Raw genomic sequence first — 14,974 nt, forward strand, 5'->3', positions numbered from 1 at the left:
AACTCAGAAATCTACCTGCCTCTGCCTCCCAAGTGCTGGGATTAAAGGCATGTGCCACCACTGCCTGGTGAAAATATCTATTCTTCATGAGAAAAATCTCCTCATGATTTTTCTAGAGAAAAATCTCTAGAAATGCTTAACTGACATAGGAGGAGCCACCTTGAATGTGAGTAGCACCATCCCATGGGCTGAGGCCCAGGAATGAATTCAGAGACTGAGTGGAGCACCAGCAATCCACTCACCTCTGCACGCAGACTGCAGATGAGCTGTGACCAGCTGCCTCACACCCACCATACTTCCCATTGTGATGGACTGTGTGCCTTCTGAAACCGTGAATCAAAACACCCCGTCCTTCTTTATGGTGAATTCTTGGGGATTTTAATACAGTAACGAGTAATGGTTTGAATGAGAATGGCCTTAAGTCTCATGTTTGAATGTCCTCCCAAGATGGCTTCTTCCATGTGACAGAGAGTTGCTGCCTCTCTAAGGCATCCCTCCACCTCTGTGCTTTAGCTCTCTATTGGTGTGCTACAGCACCAGGACCAAAGCAACTTACCAAAGGAAGGGCTTATTTTGGCTTACAGTTTCAGGGGGTTAGAGTCCACAATGGTGGAGCAAAGGACCAGCAGAGAGCTCACATCCTGATCCACAACCACAAGGCAGAGCAAGGGCTGGGAAGCACTGGAGGCTTTTGAAACCTAGAAGCTCACTTCCAGGGACACACCTCCTCCAACAAGGCCACATATCTTAACTCTTCCCAATGAGCTCCACCAACTGCGGAGTAAGCCTTCTCGTCCAAACCACCACACTAGACAAAAGGCTTTAGACAGTTTCAATCTCCTTTTCTCCAGCCTTGGTTTCTGCCCGTCTTAGAACAGTCCATGCTATGGCCTTGTGTTTCCAAACAATGGTAGAGACTGTAATGCCCTCCATGGCTATAACCACATTTTAAAAATAAATTATGAACAGAGACTCCCAGCAGCTGCCAGCAGAAATTTCAGGAGCATACGCACTTTTGCTAGGCCGTGGCACAATGGCAACGTTCACCTGGAGAACACTGGGTAACAGGTTCTAGCGGGTGCTGGTCAGCTGGCCTCTAGGAGGCCCAGAAAACACCAAGTGCTTCCTAGTCAGCATGTTCACAAAACGGCATGAGTGTTTGTAGCTTTGTGCTTTGTGCTAGACTACCGATTTGGGTTTCCAGACATGGGTAGGTAAAGAAAGGCCAGCGTTTCGAGGTCTGTATAGAGCACAGCAAAGCAGAGTGGAACACAAACACACTGGCATGAGGCAGCTGCCTTACCCCTGCGTCCTGGGTACACATGTGGGTAGTATTCATAATACAGGTCCGCTTGATCCAGGTTTCCAAAGGGTTCAAATTCCATCTCAGCATTCTGGAAAAGGCCCAACTTCACCAGCAGCGCCAGCCTCACAAACCAGAGCTGAAATGCAGGATTGGACACCCGTGTCAGCCCTGCCCTGTCCTAGTGGCCTTGTGTGGGGCCCTACCTCTAACATGAGAAAGCCGGGGCTCAGGGCTACGATTACTGCTGTCCTCAAGTTTACACAGTTCCATGTTTACAAACACACTGCTGAGCACCACACAGCAATGTGAGGAATTTCATTAGCTGAACCTAATTCAATAATACAAGGTGTGTGCCTAAGCAGCACATCAGCTAATGAAGAGAAAACAGCTCCCCCCACCCCCTGCAGGGACCAGTGAGGACAGCAGAGAAGTGCAGGGACGGGTTGGGTACTCAGGCTGTGTGAGGATGGCCCTTCAGAATGGAAGGGCTGACTCTGGGGAGGACCTGCAAGCACAGGGAAGGGTGCAAACACGGGCTTGGAGGGTAGTCTGTGAGGTGTGAGCAAGGTGAGCACCTGAGGTTATACTGCTGAAGGCCCAGCAGAGACAGAGGACTCAGGTTAGAGTGACGTCCTAACTGAAGGCTGGGCTTCTCTTACTGACAGGTCAGGGAGGTGCTTACTGGGGGGTAAGGCAAACACAGCATATGTATGGGCTTTGGTGGAATACCCATCACACTAAAGAACAGAAAATCCTGTCATGAGACCACATGGGGAACATTATGCTAAGTGAGGTACTTGAGGCACAAAGAGGCAAACATTGCAGGATCTCACTTGTACAAGTATCATACATTAAGTATGAGATAATGTCCACATTAGAATGCTCTGCTCAACCCACAATGGATGCACACGTCAAAATTTTTTGTTGTACGTCAAACTTGACATATAACACCCAAGACAAGGAAAATGAGGCCTCCAGGAGTCACTGCCAGGGCCAGTGAGCAATGGGCTTTACACTGAACCCCCTCCACTTGCCTTCCTGAGTATGCTGACCCACAGATGGGGAGAGTCCACTGAGCATGGGGCGGGAGGAAGCTGCCATGGTCAGGACAGTGAGAGGACTGTATCTGAGAAGAGCACCTTAGCCACGACTTTACAAACAAGAGCACAGCATGAAAGGATGCTAGGCAGCATTCCCACGAGTATGACTCTAGACATGGAGGCAGGAGGGCAGCGGGGCTGAGCTACCAGTACCCCCATTCTCCAAGTGCGTAAGCCCTTGGTGGGAAGGCACCCGAGAGCAAGGCGCCCACCATAGCTGCTCCACAGATAGGCCTCTGCAAGCTCTTCTCAGTGGTGGAGTGTGGAGTGGTGAGTCCTCAAGGGCTTCTAAGGCTGTGTCTCCTTAGAGGAGACACATCTTCCATGCACATCTCTCTTTTCACATGCCTCGTTTTAGAATAGGTGAGCTCGATGCTTGCTGGAGACAGATCCTCAAGTCGTTTAGGAAGGATGAAACATGCAGTTAATTTGGGAAGGAAGGACCCATGGAAATGCTTGTTCTGTTCACCTTACATGAAAGGCCTGTATGAGGCCTGAAAGGACCTTACGTGGTCCCTGTATGTCCCCAAGTGATGATGAACTAGGTAAGAACACAACAGGGGCTCTCACCTGCAAGGAGTCTGTGGTGTGGTTGGTGGGCAGCCCACTCTTGCCATAGCCTTGTCCGTGGGCTGTGAGCAGGCGTCCACACAGGTCAACCGCTGCCCTCCAGTTCCTGCAGCTCTGTAAGAATAGGAGCAGGCGGTGTCAGTCAGACACACACACACACACACACACACACACTATTGCTTTGTGGGAGTAGTTAGCAACCAGGGCAAGGGCATCTGGCTAGCTGGTGCAGAAGTTAGTGTCACTTGACGACATGGCCACTGTGACTTGGCAGTAAAAGGTACAAGGAACGGGTGTGTCACAACATTCAGACCCAACAGTAAAAGTGGATGATGCCTACGACATGGGGAGGTCTTACTGGATAGTCTTACTGGATAGCTCCCCAAGCCCTAATAAGTCTGACTTCCTCTGTAACAGAAAGGGCTAGACTATGATCTCTGTCAATGTTGAATCGGTTCAATTTTATGTTAAGTGTGTCAGATATATTTTCATTGTTTCTGTTGGAGCAGCACAGGCTATAAAATATGGCATCTTATATGTTCAGCACAATTCTACTTCTTCCATATGAATAGTCAGTGAACTGGGCACAGGCAGGACTGCCCACCAACACATAATACATTTCCTTCATGCTACACTCAGTCAAAACTTAAGGCATGGAAAGGCTGGTAGCAAGGGTAAATGACTCATTTATTTGCTCAGGCTCTTCCCTGTATAGTAACAAAGGGATCACGAAGTAGTACTTCAGGACAACATCAGTGTTTCAACCTTTTCAGGAACAAAAGAGATCCTCACACATGGTTTCTCAATACAACCAGCACTAACTACACTGTGTTTGTGGCCATATGAGTCAGTCAACAAACAGGCTGTCAACAGCTGGACAAAGTGATAAATGACCTCTTTACTACTAGGATCTCACAAGGAGGACAGGCATTCAGTGCCTTGCAGGGATGGATGGAATGACCATGTACATGGTGAGTGGCTCTCCAACAAGAAGTTTAGTGTGTGAGTGAGGTGGGTGTGTACAGCTGGGTGGTCAACTGAACCTCAGATGTGATGGAGAGGAGGGACAAGGAGGGAAGGAACAGGATACTCAGGGACCAGGCAGGGAAAGAAAAGGGAGGGCACAGGCACCACAAATATTATCTGGGCTCCCTCCAAAAAGGGCTGCTTGAGGAAGAAGAGCCTGGACAGTAGGGTACAGGCAAAGGCCTAATCTAAAGGGCTATAGGAAGCCCCCGAGGAATTCAAAACAGGGGAGGGATACGACCTGCTTTTAAAGACATAGAGTCTGGCACATACTTTCTCTATGCATGAACGGGTGCACCCAAGTCCCTCCTGGTACCCCAAACCAATGAGGAAACAGAGCAGCGGCCTTGCTCATGGGAAGCTCCTGTGTAGACAATGGCTCTCAGCTTTTACCTGGGATCCCTAGGTAGGAGCAGATGTGTGTGCTCTAGCTTCACATGATAGCTGAGGTAGGAGACTGCCTTGACAGTTAGGAGACAAGAGGCCTCACTGGTGAAGGCTAAAGCACGCATTTAACCTTTCAGGTTCAGGGTTGGCCACAATTTACAAGCTGAGGCCGTGGACTGTGCCTGATGGATGAAATATTAAGTGAGAGACTGTTGTGGAGACTTTCCCCGGGGAGACAGATGTATTGCCCCTCCTTATAGTCACCAATGACAAACTGAAGTTCAACCAGGGGAGCCCACGAGTTTACTGGTTTCCTTAGAGAGCACAGGTGGGGTTGCCTACAGGAGCATGGGTAACCACAAAGCAGTCATGCCATCAGAACATGCTGCCCTGGCATGGATGACAACTTCCCTATAGCTGCACAGGTGGGGCGTTCCCTTCAGTAAACCTTCAATCATCTGAATGCTCTACCATCCACAGCTGTTCTGACGAAGATACTTGGAGGGTAGTGGTTGATAAAAGCATACAGGGAAATCCTCCGAGTGTCGCGCAGCACACTCCAGCCAGCCCCACGCCCTGTGGGAGAACCCTTCCCTTCCATTTTGGATGACAGTGTGCACACCAACTAAGCTTTCTCAGCTTCGGTTCCTCCTTGCTCCTGCAGAAAGTGACAGACTGTACTGGCCTAGACATCCAGGAAGCTGCAAGTGCTAGCTGGAGGATCAGAACCCTGGAGCTTTGCCTCCTTCTGGTGAAGAGGACACTGTTCAGCCAAGTGTTCTAGACACTGAGTACTTACTGTTCACAACAAGGAGTCTATGGCTTTCCTCAGTGCAGGTCACACACAGCCCATCAGTCTGAGAACCAGCAGTCAACTGCTAGGATGAACCTGGTGCTGTGTTTCTCTGCACTGTCCAAACCACAGCACCAGTTTCTGTGTAGGACTCCCGCTCTGACTCGTAGCTCAGAGATATCTTTAGATTAGTTACGATAATTTACTCAAATGCTCTCTCTAAACTCGGCAATGCTCACACCATACGACAAGAGCCTATGTATACTTGCTCTGAATTACAAACGGGAGAGAGCAAGAGGGGGAACGATCTGTCAAGACTCTGATCTGTGTCTGGGCCAACACAGTGCACTGCTGCTCCCTTGCTATGCTCCTGCTCAGGCACACTGGCCTTGCCTGCTAGTGGCACCAGATGTAGACAGAGTTGAGCAGCCTTCCTTTAGGAAAAGGCAGGTAAGAGCATCCCAGTGAGCAGGAGAGCCAGGGACTCCAGAGGAAGACAGAGTGCAAAGCCTTGGAGAGTGGTGGGAGTGAGGGGGTGGGAGTGAGGGCTGCAAAGGTGAGGATGAGGCAGCATGAGCCACCTGTGTGAGAAGAAAGGGGCGATTTCAAGGCAGGTGAGGCCACGCCTCAGCAGTAGCTACAAACTCCAAGAGTGTTGGTTTAAAGGGCGAGGCTTCCTGAGTGGATTTATAAGGTCTGAATAGATACTAAGGGAGTCAGGAGACTCGTTACAGCCAAGGCTGGCACCGATCTGTGTGCAGTTGACTGGAGAGGTTGTGTGGAGAGGTTCCCAGACTTCTCTGGGTGCTGCTACAGTGAAACCCTGGCTTGTGCTTAGCTACTGTAGAGATGTGTAGCTGCAACAGATACTGCATAGCCAGAAAGCTTTGTCTGTCCACACTATGGCTGTGGATAGCAAATGCTGGCAGTTACTTCAGGAGGGCTGTGGTATGAAGGCAGTCCTGACTGGATTGGCACAGAGAGTAAGAAAGGCATCTTATTGGGCTAAGGCCACGACAACAAAAAGAAACCTGCCTGTGCACACTTTTTACTTCTTTCTTATTACCAATTCACAGTGGTGACCAAAACAGCTGCAGTATGGCAGAGGTGAGAAGTTCAAAATTAAGATTTAACAATCAGAACTGGAGAGGTGGCTCAGTGGTTAAGAGCACTGACTGCTCTTCCAGAGGTCCTGAGTTCAATTCCCAGCAACCACATGGTGGCTCACAACCATCTGTAATGGGATCTGACACCCTCTTCTGTTATGTCTATAGACATCTATAATTGTACTCATATTTATAAAATAAAAAAAAAATAACCATCCATCAGGCAGTGATGGCGCACAGTGATGGTGCATGCCTTTAAACATAGTACTCAGGAGGCAGAGGCAGGTGGATCTGAGTTCGAGGCCAACCCAACCTGGTCCACAGAGTGAGTTCCAGGACAGCCAGGGCTACACTCTTTCAAAAATCTAAAAACTCAAACCAAACCAAAAAGAAAAAAAAACAAAACAGAAAAACACAACAACAAAACAAAAACCATCTTGTTCATGAAAACTTGAAGAATCTGAGGGAGGCGGGCTTGTGTCATAGGACTGTACAGAGGGTGGAGAAGCAGGCTAGTGCTGATATACTGGGGTGCTGGGTGGGATGAATTTTAGATTCTGAACTGTGGAACAAGGTGAGGAACTACCAGGGTGAGACAGAAAGAAGGGAAGGGACATGATTCAACAGTGTGACATTTGATTCAGTGTAACTCTAGATAACTAAAGACTGTTGGACATGCAAGTGTGCACACATGCAGGAAGACGTGAGAAGATGCATGCTTGCTCACATACATATTTCCAAGATCAGTCACTCAGATGGGAAAAGCACCTAGCCTGCTGGGACCAGGGTTCATGAAGTCTTATGAGATAACAAGTGGCTGGAGTGAATGGTGAACCCAGCCACTGTGGCACTGGAAAGCTGGAGTCCCTGAAACCTGTGTAGCCTGGGAAGAGAACACATGGAGCTCAGGAAGCTATAAAACTACAGAGAGGTAGGGCTGGAGTCAGAGGATGGCACAGGGTGCTGGGCAGTGGGTGACTGTGGGGACTCAGAGTGACCAGACTGCAGCAACCCTTTCAGGCCCAAATCGGCATACCTGGATCCCAAGCAGGGGTGGTGGAGCTGGGTGTGATGGCATATGCCTGCAGCCTTACACAGTATGAGGTTACATAGTGAGCTTGAGGACAGTCTAGGTGTGGTGGTTTAAAAGAAAATGCCTCCCAGAGGCCCAATAGAGAGTGGTACCATTACGGGGTATGACCTTGCTGGAGTAGGCGTGGCCTTGTTGGAAGAAGTGTGTCACTGGTGAGGTTTCAGAAACTCAAGCCAGTCTCACTGTATCTCCCTTTCTTCCTGCTGCCTGCTGATCTAGATGTAGAGCTCTCAGCTCCTCTTCAGCACCATGTCTGCCACCATGCCCCCATGCTTCCCATCATGACAACAATGGACTGAACCTCTGAACTGTAAGCCAGTTCCAATTAAACGTTTTCCTTTACGAGAGTTGCTGTGGTCATGGTGTCTCTTCACAGCAATAAAAACCCTAACTTTAAACCAGAACAAAACAGAAAACAAAACAGAAACAACAAAAAGTCCCATGAACGCCAGCCAGGCGGTGGTAGTCCACTCCTTTAATCCCAGCACTTGGGAGGCAGAGGCAGGTGGATTTCTGAGTTCAAGGCCAGCTTAGTCTACAGAGTGAGTTCCAGGACAGCCGGGCTACACAGAGAAACACTTGTCTTGAAAAACCAAAAATAAATAAATAAATAAATAAATAAATAAATAAATAAATAAAGAAAGAAAGAAAGAAAGCCCATGAGCAAACAAACAACAACAGGAAAACTCCAAACTCCAAACCCAAAATGAAAGGCCGTGGCAGTCCTAAGATAATGTGCACCTGGGTAAGGCTTAGTTGTTCCTGGATAAAAAAATTATCCACATCTTTCTCCATTGAGGACAAGGATTCAACTTTTCACTGTGACAAATGTAGGAAGGGTGAAAATAGAAAACTGGAAAAGTATTAAGATGGCCACACAGGTTAGAGGCCGACGACCTGCCTATTTTCTTATGAAACTGAGAACAGGAGTTGTTACAGAGTGGCCTTGAGCAGACCCGGGGGATGCAGCTGTCACAAAACAGCTATGGGTGTTTTGTGGACTAGTCCTGGAGAAAGGATGATTGCTTACTTGCTAAGGATGCATAGTACCCTCCTCTGTACACAGCAGGCACTTACTAAGCATGTGTCTCATACACTTTCCTTAGTCTCGCCATTCTTTGACTGACTGAAGCCCACAGCTCCGTCAGGTCCTTTCCTTTGTCTGCCTGTGTAAGCACACACCCGCATCAGCACAGCCAGCTGCCCAGGGCTAATGCAACCATTAGGGGAGGCATAATTACATCAATTATTCAAAAGAGCTTCACCTGACTCCTACTGGCCAACTCTGAGAAACTCCATGTCTGTCCTGGTCTCTGAACCCCCCACCCTGCTCTACTCCTGACTCACTTGTACCCTGTCCTCCTCTAATCAAGCTGGCAGGGCTGTGGGTGGAGACTCACCTTCCAGCCCTTTGTAAACGCTCCTGATCTTCATTGGCTCATGCATATGCTCAGCATGGCTGCACTGAGGGGACGGATGCACTCAGTTCTTGGGGATGAAAGAATCTTGGGTCTCAATGGTCACTGGCCACCAAAGGCCAACAGTGTCTAACAGTTGCCTTCCTTACTTCTTATGGGTCTCAGATGGAAATGAGTTTGGTGTGTTTTCACAAGGCTGTGGAAGTCAGAGGACAATCTTGGGTATCATTCCTCAGATGTGCTCCATCTTGTTTTCTTGAGGCAGGGTCTCTTACTAACCAAGTAGGCCAGACTGGCTGAGCAGTGAGTCGTGAGGTACCCTCCTCTGTACACAGCAGGCACTTACTAAGCACATGTCTCTGCTCTGTTTCCCCAGTTCGGGGATTACAAGTGTGTGATTACAAATGTATAAGAGCATGCGTAGTGTTTTAACACATGTTCTGGTGATCAAATTCAGGTTCACCTAGTTACATAGTTAGGTACTTTATTGGCTGACCCATAACTCAGCCTAGAAAAGTATTCTTTATTGTAGCAATTCTCATAAACAGACATTCAAAGAATTGGGAGCAGCCAGTAAGCTCATAGCAAAACAAAACAGCAAATAAAAATGTTTACTTAAACTAACAAAGAAACACAAATTATATATATACATATATATATATGTATATATATATATGGGTATATATACATATATATATACACACACATATATATGCATATATGTATACACACACACACACAAATGCCTTTGTTAGTCTAAGAAATCAGAAAAAGGTTTCAAAAGATAAAAGTGGGGACAAATAAGGAGGTACTAAAGTGACAGAGGGTCAATGTAAATGTAATATTCTCTCTGGAAAACAGTAGGCACGAATGGCCTCTTCAGTATTTTCCTCCTAGGACTAACCCTGAAGAAAGAGAGAGAAGAAAGAAGCCCAGTGGTCTGCAGCAGGGTGTGTTTGATGGCTCCAGGCTACAGAGGCACTAGCAGGTTTTCACACTATTCCTCTGTAAGGGCGCTGTGATGAGGGCCTCCCACTGGATGCTGTGTAGGCTTTAAGAGTCCGTGGTGGGGGTTGGAGAGAGGGCTCAGCGGGTAAGAGCACTGACTGCTCTTCTGAAGGTCCTGAGTCACAACCACCCGTAATGAGATCTGACGCCCCCTTCTGGTATGTCTGAAGACAGCTACAGTGTACTTACATATAATAATAAATAATTTTTTTTTTTAAAAAGAGTCCATGGTGGCATTATTCCTGGGAGAAATGCACAGCATTCCTGACTTGCTCAGCTTGCTGCTCACCTGGCCCTACCATGGCCACCATTCATAGGCTGGAAGGACTGTGGTAACTGCTGGAGAAACAAGCAAGACTGCGGTGGCCAGCTGCAGGAAGCAGAGAGGAGTAGGACCAGCTCCGTGGAAAGTGCACATGATAACCAAGCCACTGTGTCATTGCTCAAGTGGACCACCACTGTCTTTCCTGGACTCTGGGAGAGAAGGCTGAACAAATTAGTTGTTGGTGGAGACCCAGACTGGTTCACACTGGTTCAGCACTAGGAGTGGAGGGGAAGGAGAGCAAAATAACTGGGAAACTGAAGGGCGGTGGGGTGTGGAAGGCAGCAAAGTCACTGAGTTCCAGTGAAAGCTCCATCGTCACCCAGACAGGGCCAACTGGGCCCAGTCGACAAGCAGCCTCCAAGTGGATTCTTTCAATGCTGCCCAGTTTTCTTAGCACCAACATTTCACATGTAGCTACTGTGTAGGTGCCCATGCTAGGCTCAGGCAAGCAGGAAGCAGAGTTCAGGTGTGGGAGTGTGTTGAAAAGATTAAGGATTTAGACCCAGCAGCCCTCTGTACCTGCACAATCTGCAGGCACAAATCTAACCAATGGACAGTCTTAGAAAACCTCGTGTGGGCTGTTTTCATGCCAGACTCCCTGACACAGCCTACAGCTGCACACACACACACACAGTTGAGGGCTTCGGAGTTAGAAGGAATGCAGTAGGGACAACTACACCGGGGGGGGGGGGGGGGGGGGGGGGGGGGGGCTGTGTAACAAACACACAGCCACTATGCATGGTATACAAGGGATCTGAACTCCCACAGGTTTTAGTACCTCCCTGGGGTTCTGAAAACCATCTCCATGGATACCAAGGGACGACTGTAGTAGATACTGAATCTCCTAATGTTAAGTTTTATGATGCCACACTGTATGTTGGTATCTGTTTAACACATTAGAAAGTCAATTAGAATTGTGTGTAGGCAAAAATAGGTACATGAGAAAAATCTGTTCACATATTTTAAAACAATTTTTATGCAGTAAAAGCTCCTATTTCATTTTATAACCACTCTGTATGGATATCCACCATAAGTAAAACACTTAAATGTGCAATAAAATTATTTGTAAGGAATTTACAGATATGAAGTGCTCCATAAATGATTAAAAATATTGAAATGTCTTAACAACCCCGTGGAGCCCACTGTGATTCCATATACTGTGTTGTCTTCTCTCTCTCTCAAACTAGATCTGCTAGTAAAAATGAAGAAGACCCAGCATCTTAATTATTTATCTTTTAAGTAAATATAAATCTTGTGGAGGTGGCTTCTTCCCAGGATGAGCAGACTGCAGAAGTGTAATGGTGTCACCTGCCCTTCCAGAGTAACATCCCTACAGATGCGGGATTATAGATTACTGTGATAACTGCTATCACTGGTCTACACACAGCATGCATTTAAATCTGAAAAAGCTTACATTAACATGACAGCCAAACTCTGGAAGTCACAAGGTTCCACTTCCTCCTCACCATAACACAAAGCAGCCCAGGGCAGCAGCCTGCCACCTTCATTTCTCTGGAGTCTCAGGGGGTGTAAGGGCATTTGGGGACAAGGAATTTGTGGTAGAGAGTCAAGGTCCAGGTTTAGACTTGGAACTTGCCGGCAGAAAGGGCTCCTGGTAACTTAGGACCAATTGCTAGTTGTGCTTTGGATGTCTAGCCTGGGTTAACCAAGCAAGTGGGAAACAGGAAGGGGTGTTTCCCTCAGACTGCTATTTAAACAGAAAGTCACCAAGAGTTGAAAGGGAAACCACACACTGCATGCTAGTAGATCTAGCTCATGGCTTTAACTCTCTGCCTTCCCCAGTTTTTATTTCCCTATGAGAGAATACAGAATATTCATTTGGCTCAAGTTTACTTTGTGTTCCAGACATTGTCAGGCCCAGGAATATCTTGTCACCAAGGGATTCAAGCGTGACTATGGCCATATCTTCTCACTAATCTGCCATTAGTTCCTCTAGGAGCTAGCCAGTACAGAGGAGTCACTGCTCTGTCATGGGTTCCTGAAGAGTGAGGGAGGATGTCCCATGGGTGTGGAAGAGCCAAAGAATAGCAAGGGACAAGATTTCTCAGGCCCTGTTAACATAGGGGACAACTTGTAAAAGGTGCTAGGAACACACGTGGGGCAGGTACTAAGTGAGCTGGGTAGATGTCCAACAGAAAAAGCTTACAGTTTGCCTGACTTGCCCAGTTATGGCTACGGTGTCATCAAGTTTTCACACAGGAATATAAACTGGCCCCTCTAGGCAAGCTCGTGTAACTTGCTTTTATTGTTCAATATTGCTTTTCAAACTTATCCGTATTGATGAATGTGGCTGTGGCTCATTTATTTCAATTGCTCCAAAGTGTTTAATTGACTGTATACAACATGATTTTATTTGTTGTTGTTACAAATATACATGTCTTTGTGCATGTATGTAGAGGCCAGAGGAGAAAGCTGGGTATCTTCCTCTGTTGCTCTCCACTTTATTCCCTGGAAACAGCATCTCTCACTGTACTGGAACTTTGCTTCTCTGGTTTTGCTGGCTGGCCAGTGAGTTCCTGGGGCCCATCTGTTTCTTCCCCAATGCTACAATTATAGCAATATGCAACTGTGTCTGCCTTTTATGTGGGTGCTGGGGATTTGAACCGGGCCACATGCATACATTAAGCACTCTTACCCACTGATCCATCAGCTGTCAGCTCTTGTACCTTTTTAGCCTTGGCTGCCCTAGAACTTGATATGCAAACCAGGCTGGCTGTAGTCTCAGAGATCTGTGCCTGCCTCTGCCTCCCCAGGACTGAGACTGAAGATGTTCCCCACCATACCCGGTTGTAAGAAATATCTCTGGCATATCTTTCTATACTTTGCACACAGGAGGTCCTTATGTCTGCTGGTCTCTTCTTTTGAGACATTCCCGAGTGTGGCTCAGGTCTAGAAGCAACCCTTTTGCTTCCACCTGGAGGGTTGGGCATTTACGTGTTCTTCTTTTTACCTTGCCTTTTGTGAAATCCTGTCTTTATTGTCAATCACAATCCCTTAGCCCTCTGCTCTCCTTTTTCTGTGGTGTTGAAGACAAGCTCAGGCCTTGTGCATACTAACCAGTGCTCTGCTACTAAGCTGTGACTCTATCCTTTCTCAGGAAACTTCTGTGTATTCTGGATCTCTAAGACAGGATCTGATGTAGATTAGGCTGGCCTTCACCTTGTTACACAGCTGAGGCTGGCCTAGAACTTTGGATCCTTGTGCTTCCATCTCCCAATCCCCTGCTGGGCTTGCAGGTGTGAGCCACTTCCAAGAAGTTTTCCGAAGTGGGGTCAAAGGTTATAAAACATCCACGTGAAAGTTGATTTTTATGTCAACTTGATACATGCTATAGCCATTTAGAAAGAGGCAGCCTCAACTGAGAAAATGTTCCTTCCCATTATACTAGCCAGTGGGCAAACCTGTAGTGCATTTTCTTGATTGATGATTGATGTGGGTGAACCCTGCTCAAAGTGGGGGCAGTGCCACCTCTGGGCTGGTGGTCCTGGATCCTATAAGAATGTAGGCTGAGCAAGCCATGGGGAGCAAGCCAGTAAGCAGCACTCCTCCATGGCTTTTGCATCAACTCCTCCCTTTAGGTTCCTATTGAGTTCCTGTCTAGTGCACTGGAACCCAGGATGTTTAAGTCAAATAAACCCTTTTTCCTCAAGCTGCTTTTGGTCACGGTGTTTCACCAGAGCAGAAGAAACCTAACTAAGACAATCCATGTCAGTAGCTGCTCTTGATCTGTTCTGCGAGGCAGTTTTGTGGATTCCTTGTTCCACCTACTGGCGGTGCTGCTGACCTTGGCTAAGATGCTGGGGTTGGGATGCTCCTGTTCTGTTTATGCTTCTGTGACCTCTGCTGGAGTTGAGCACTTCCAGAGTTCCTTGCCACCTGATTTCCAGGTGCCTCTCCATGACTTCTATCTCTCTTCTTACCACCCTATTTCTTCTTCTTAATATGAGAAGTTCTTCTTATATCTTGAATGCAGGTCTTTTGTCATTTCTGCATATTCAAAGTTTTAGATTTATTTGGTCTTTTTCATTGTTTTCTTTTATTCAATGTTCAGGTTTTGGGGTGGTGTTGGTGGTGCTGGGACTGACTCCATACACACTAGGCAATCACTCCACCAATGAGCTACCCTCCCTGCCCTACGCTACTTCTCAAGATCACTCACCCACCTTTTGCTGTTTGAAATGATAATTATTTTCTTAGTGGGTTTTTCCTATTCTCAGCATTTTCTACCTTCTTGTTTCTCTTCTGTTTTCAATGTTAGATATTGGAAGTCTCTGATAAAGAAATCTTTTTTAAAATTAGAATTTGAAGCATGTCACATAATATGTTAGGCTCCAAGAAATCTTATAGAAAGTCTATCTCTACTGGATAGACCATGCAGCACTCTGATGATGGCCTTAGTTTGGATGGAGAAAATTTTCTAAATTTAAATAACTATTACTTTTTAAAAAGCAGGAACTAAGACAAGACTCTGAAGACTGAGCAGAGGCATTCTCTAACTTCCAGTGTTAGGACAAACTGCCCAGGGTGAAGTATCTGAGTGGTTAGAGTAAATGCACAGTTCATCCACACACACTCAGACAGCATTCGTTCTGCACAGAACACCACGGGAGTGACTAAAATGGCCTTCTCTCCAGGCAGTGACATTCGCTTATCTGTAAATTACAGTCTTAGAACACTCTGATGGTGTGACTTAGGAAAATATATTCAGAAGCTCTTTCCTGTCCTTAAAGATGGCAAGAATTACTTAGGACACAAGTAAACACCATAGTCTTTCTATAAACACATCCGTCTTGAAGAGGCTCTCTGGTTGGGTCCCTGCAG

At 46.9% G+C, this 14,974-nt stretch overlaps 1 protein-coding gene across 8 annotated transcripts in view; it reads right to left on the bottom strand.

Annotated features, from left to right (window-relative positions):
* Positions 1-14,974, bottom strand: part of Trappc12 (trafficking protein particle complex 12) — a 64,824-nt gene that overhangs the window by 30,591 nt on the left and 19,259 nt on the right. For all 8 annotated transcript variants that reach the window (XM_031357250.1, XM_031357248.1, XM_031357244.1 and 5 more), the window contains 2 exons: positions 2,977-3,090; positions 1,304-1,442 (listed from right to left, as the gene is read on the bottom strand). In XM_031357250.1, the coding sequence (XP_031213110.1) occupies positions 1,304-1,442; positions 2,977-3,090 (253 nt within the window). The remainder of the gene's footprint in view (positions 1-1,303; positions 1,443-2,976; positions 3,091-14,974) is intronic.

Source organism: Mastomys coucha, unplaced genomic scaffold, assembly GCF_008632895.1.
Source record: "Mastomys coucha isolate ucsf_1 unplaced genomic scaffold, UCSF_Mcou_1 pScaffold6, whole genome shotgun sequence".
NCBI classification, from domain to species: Eukaryota; Metazoa; Chordata; class Mammalia; order Rodentia; family Muridae; genus Mastomys; species Mastomys coucha.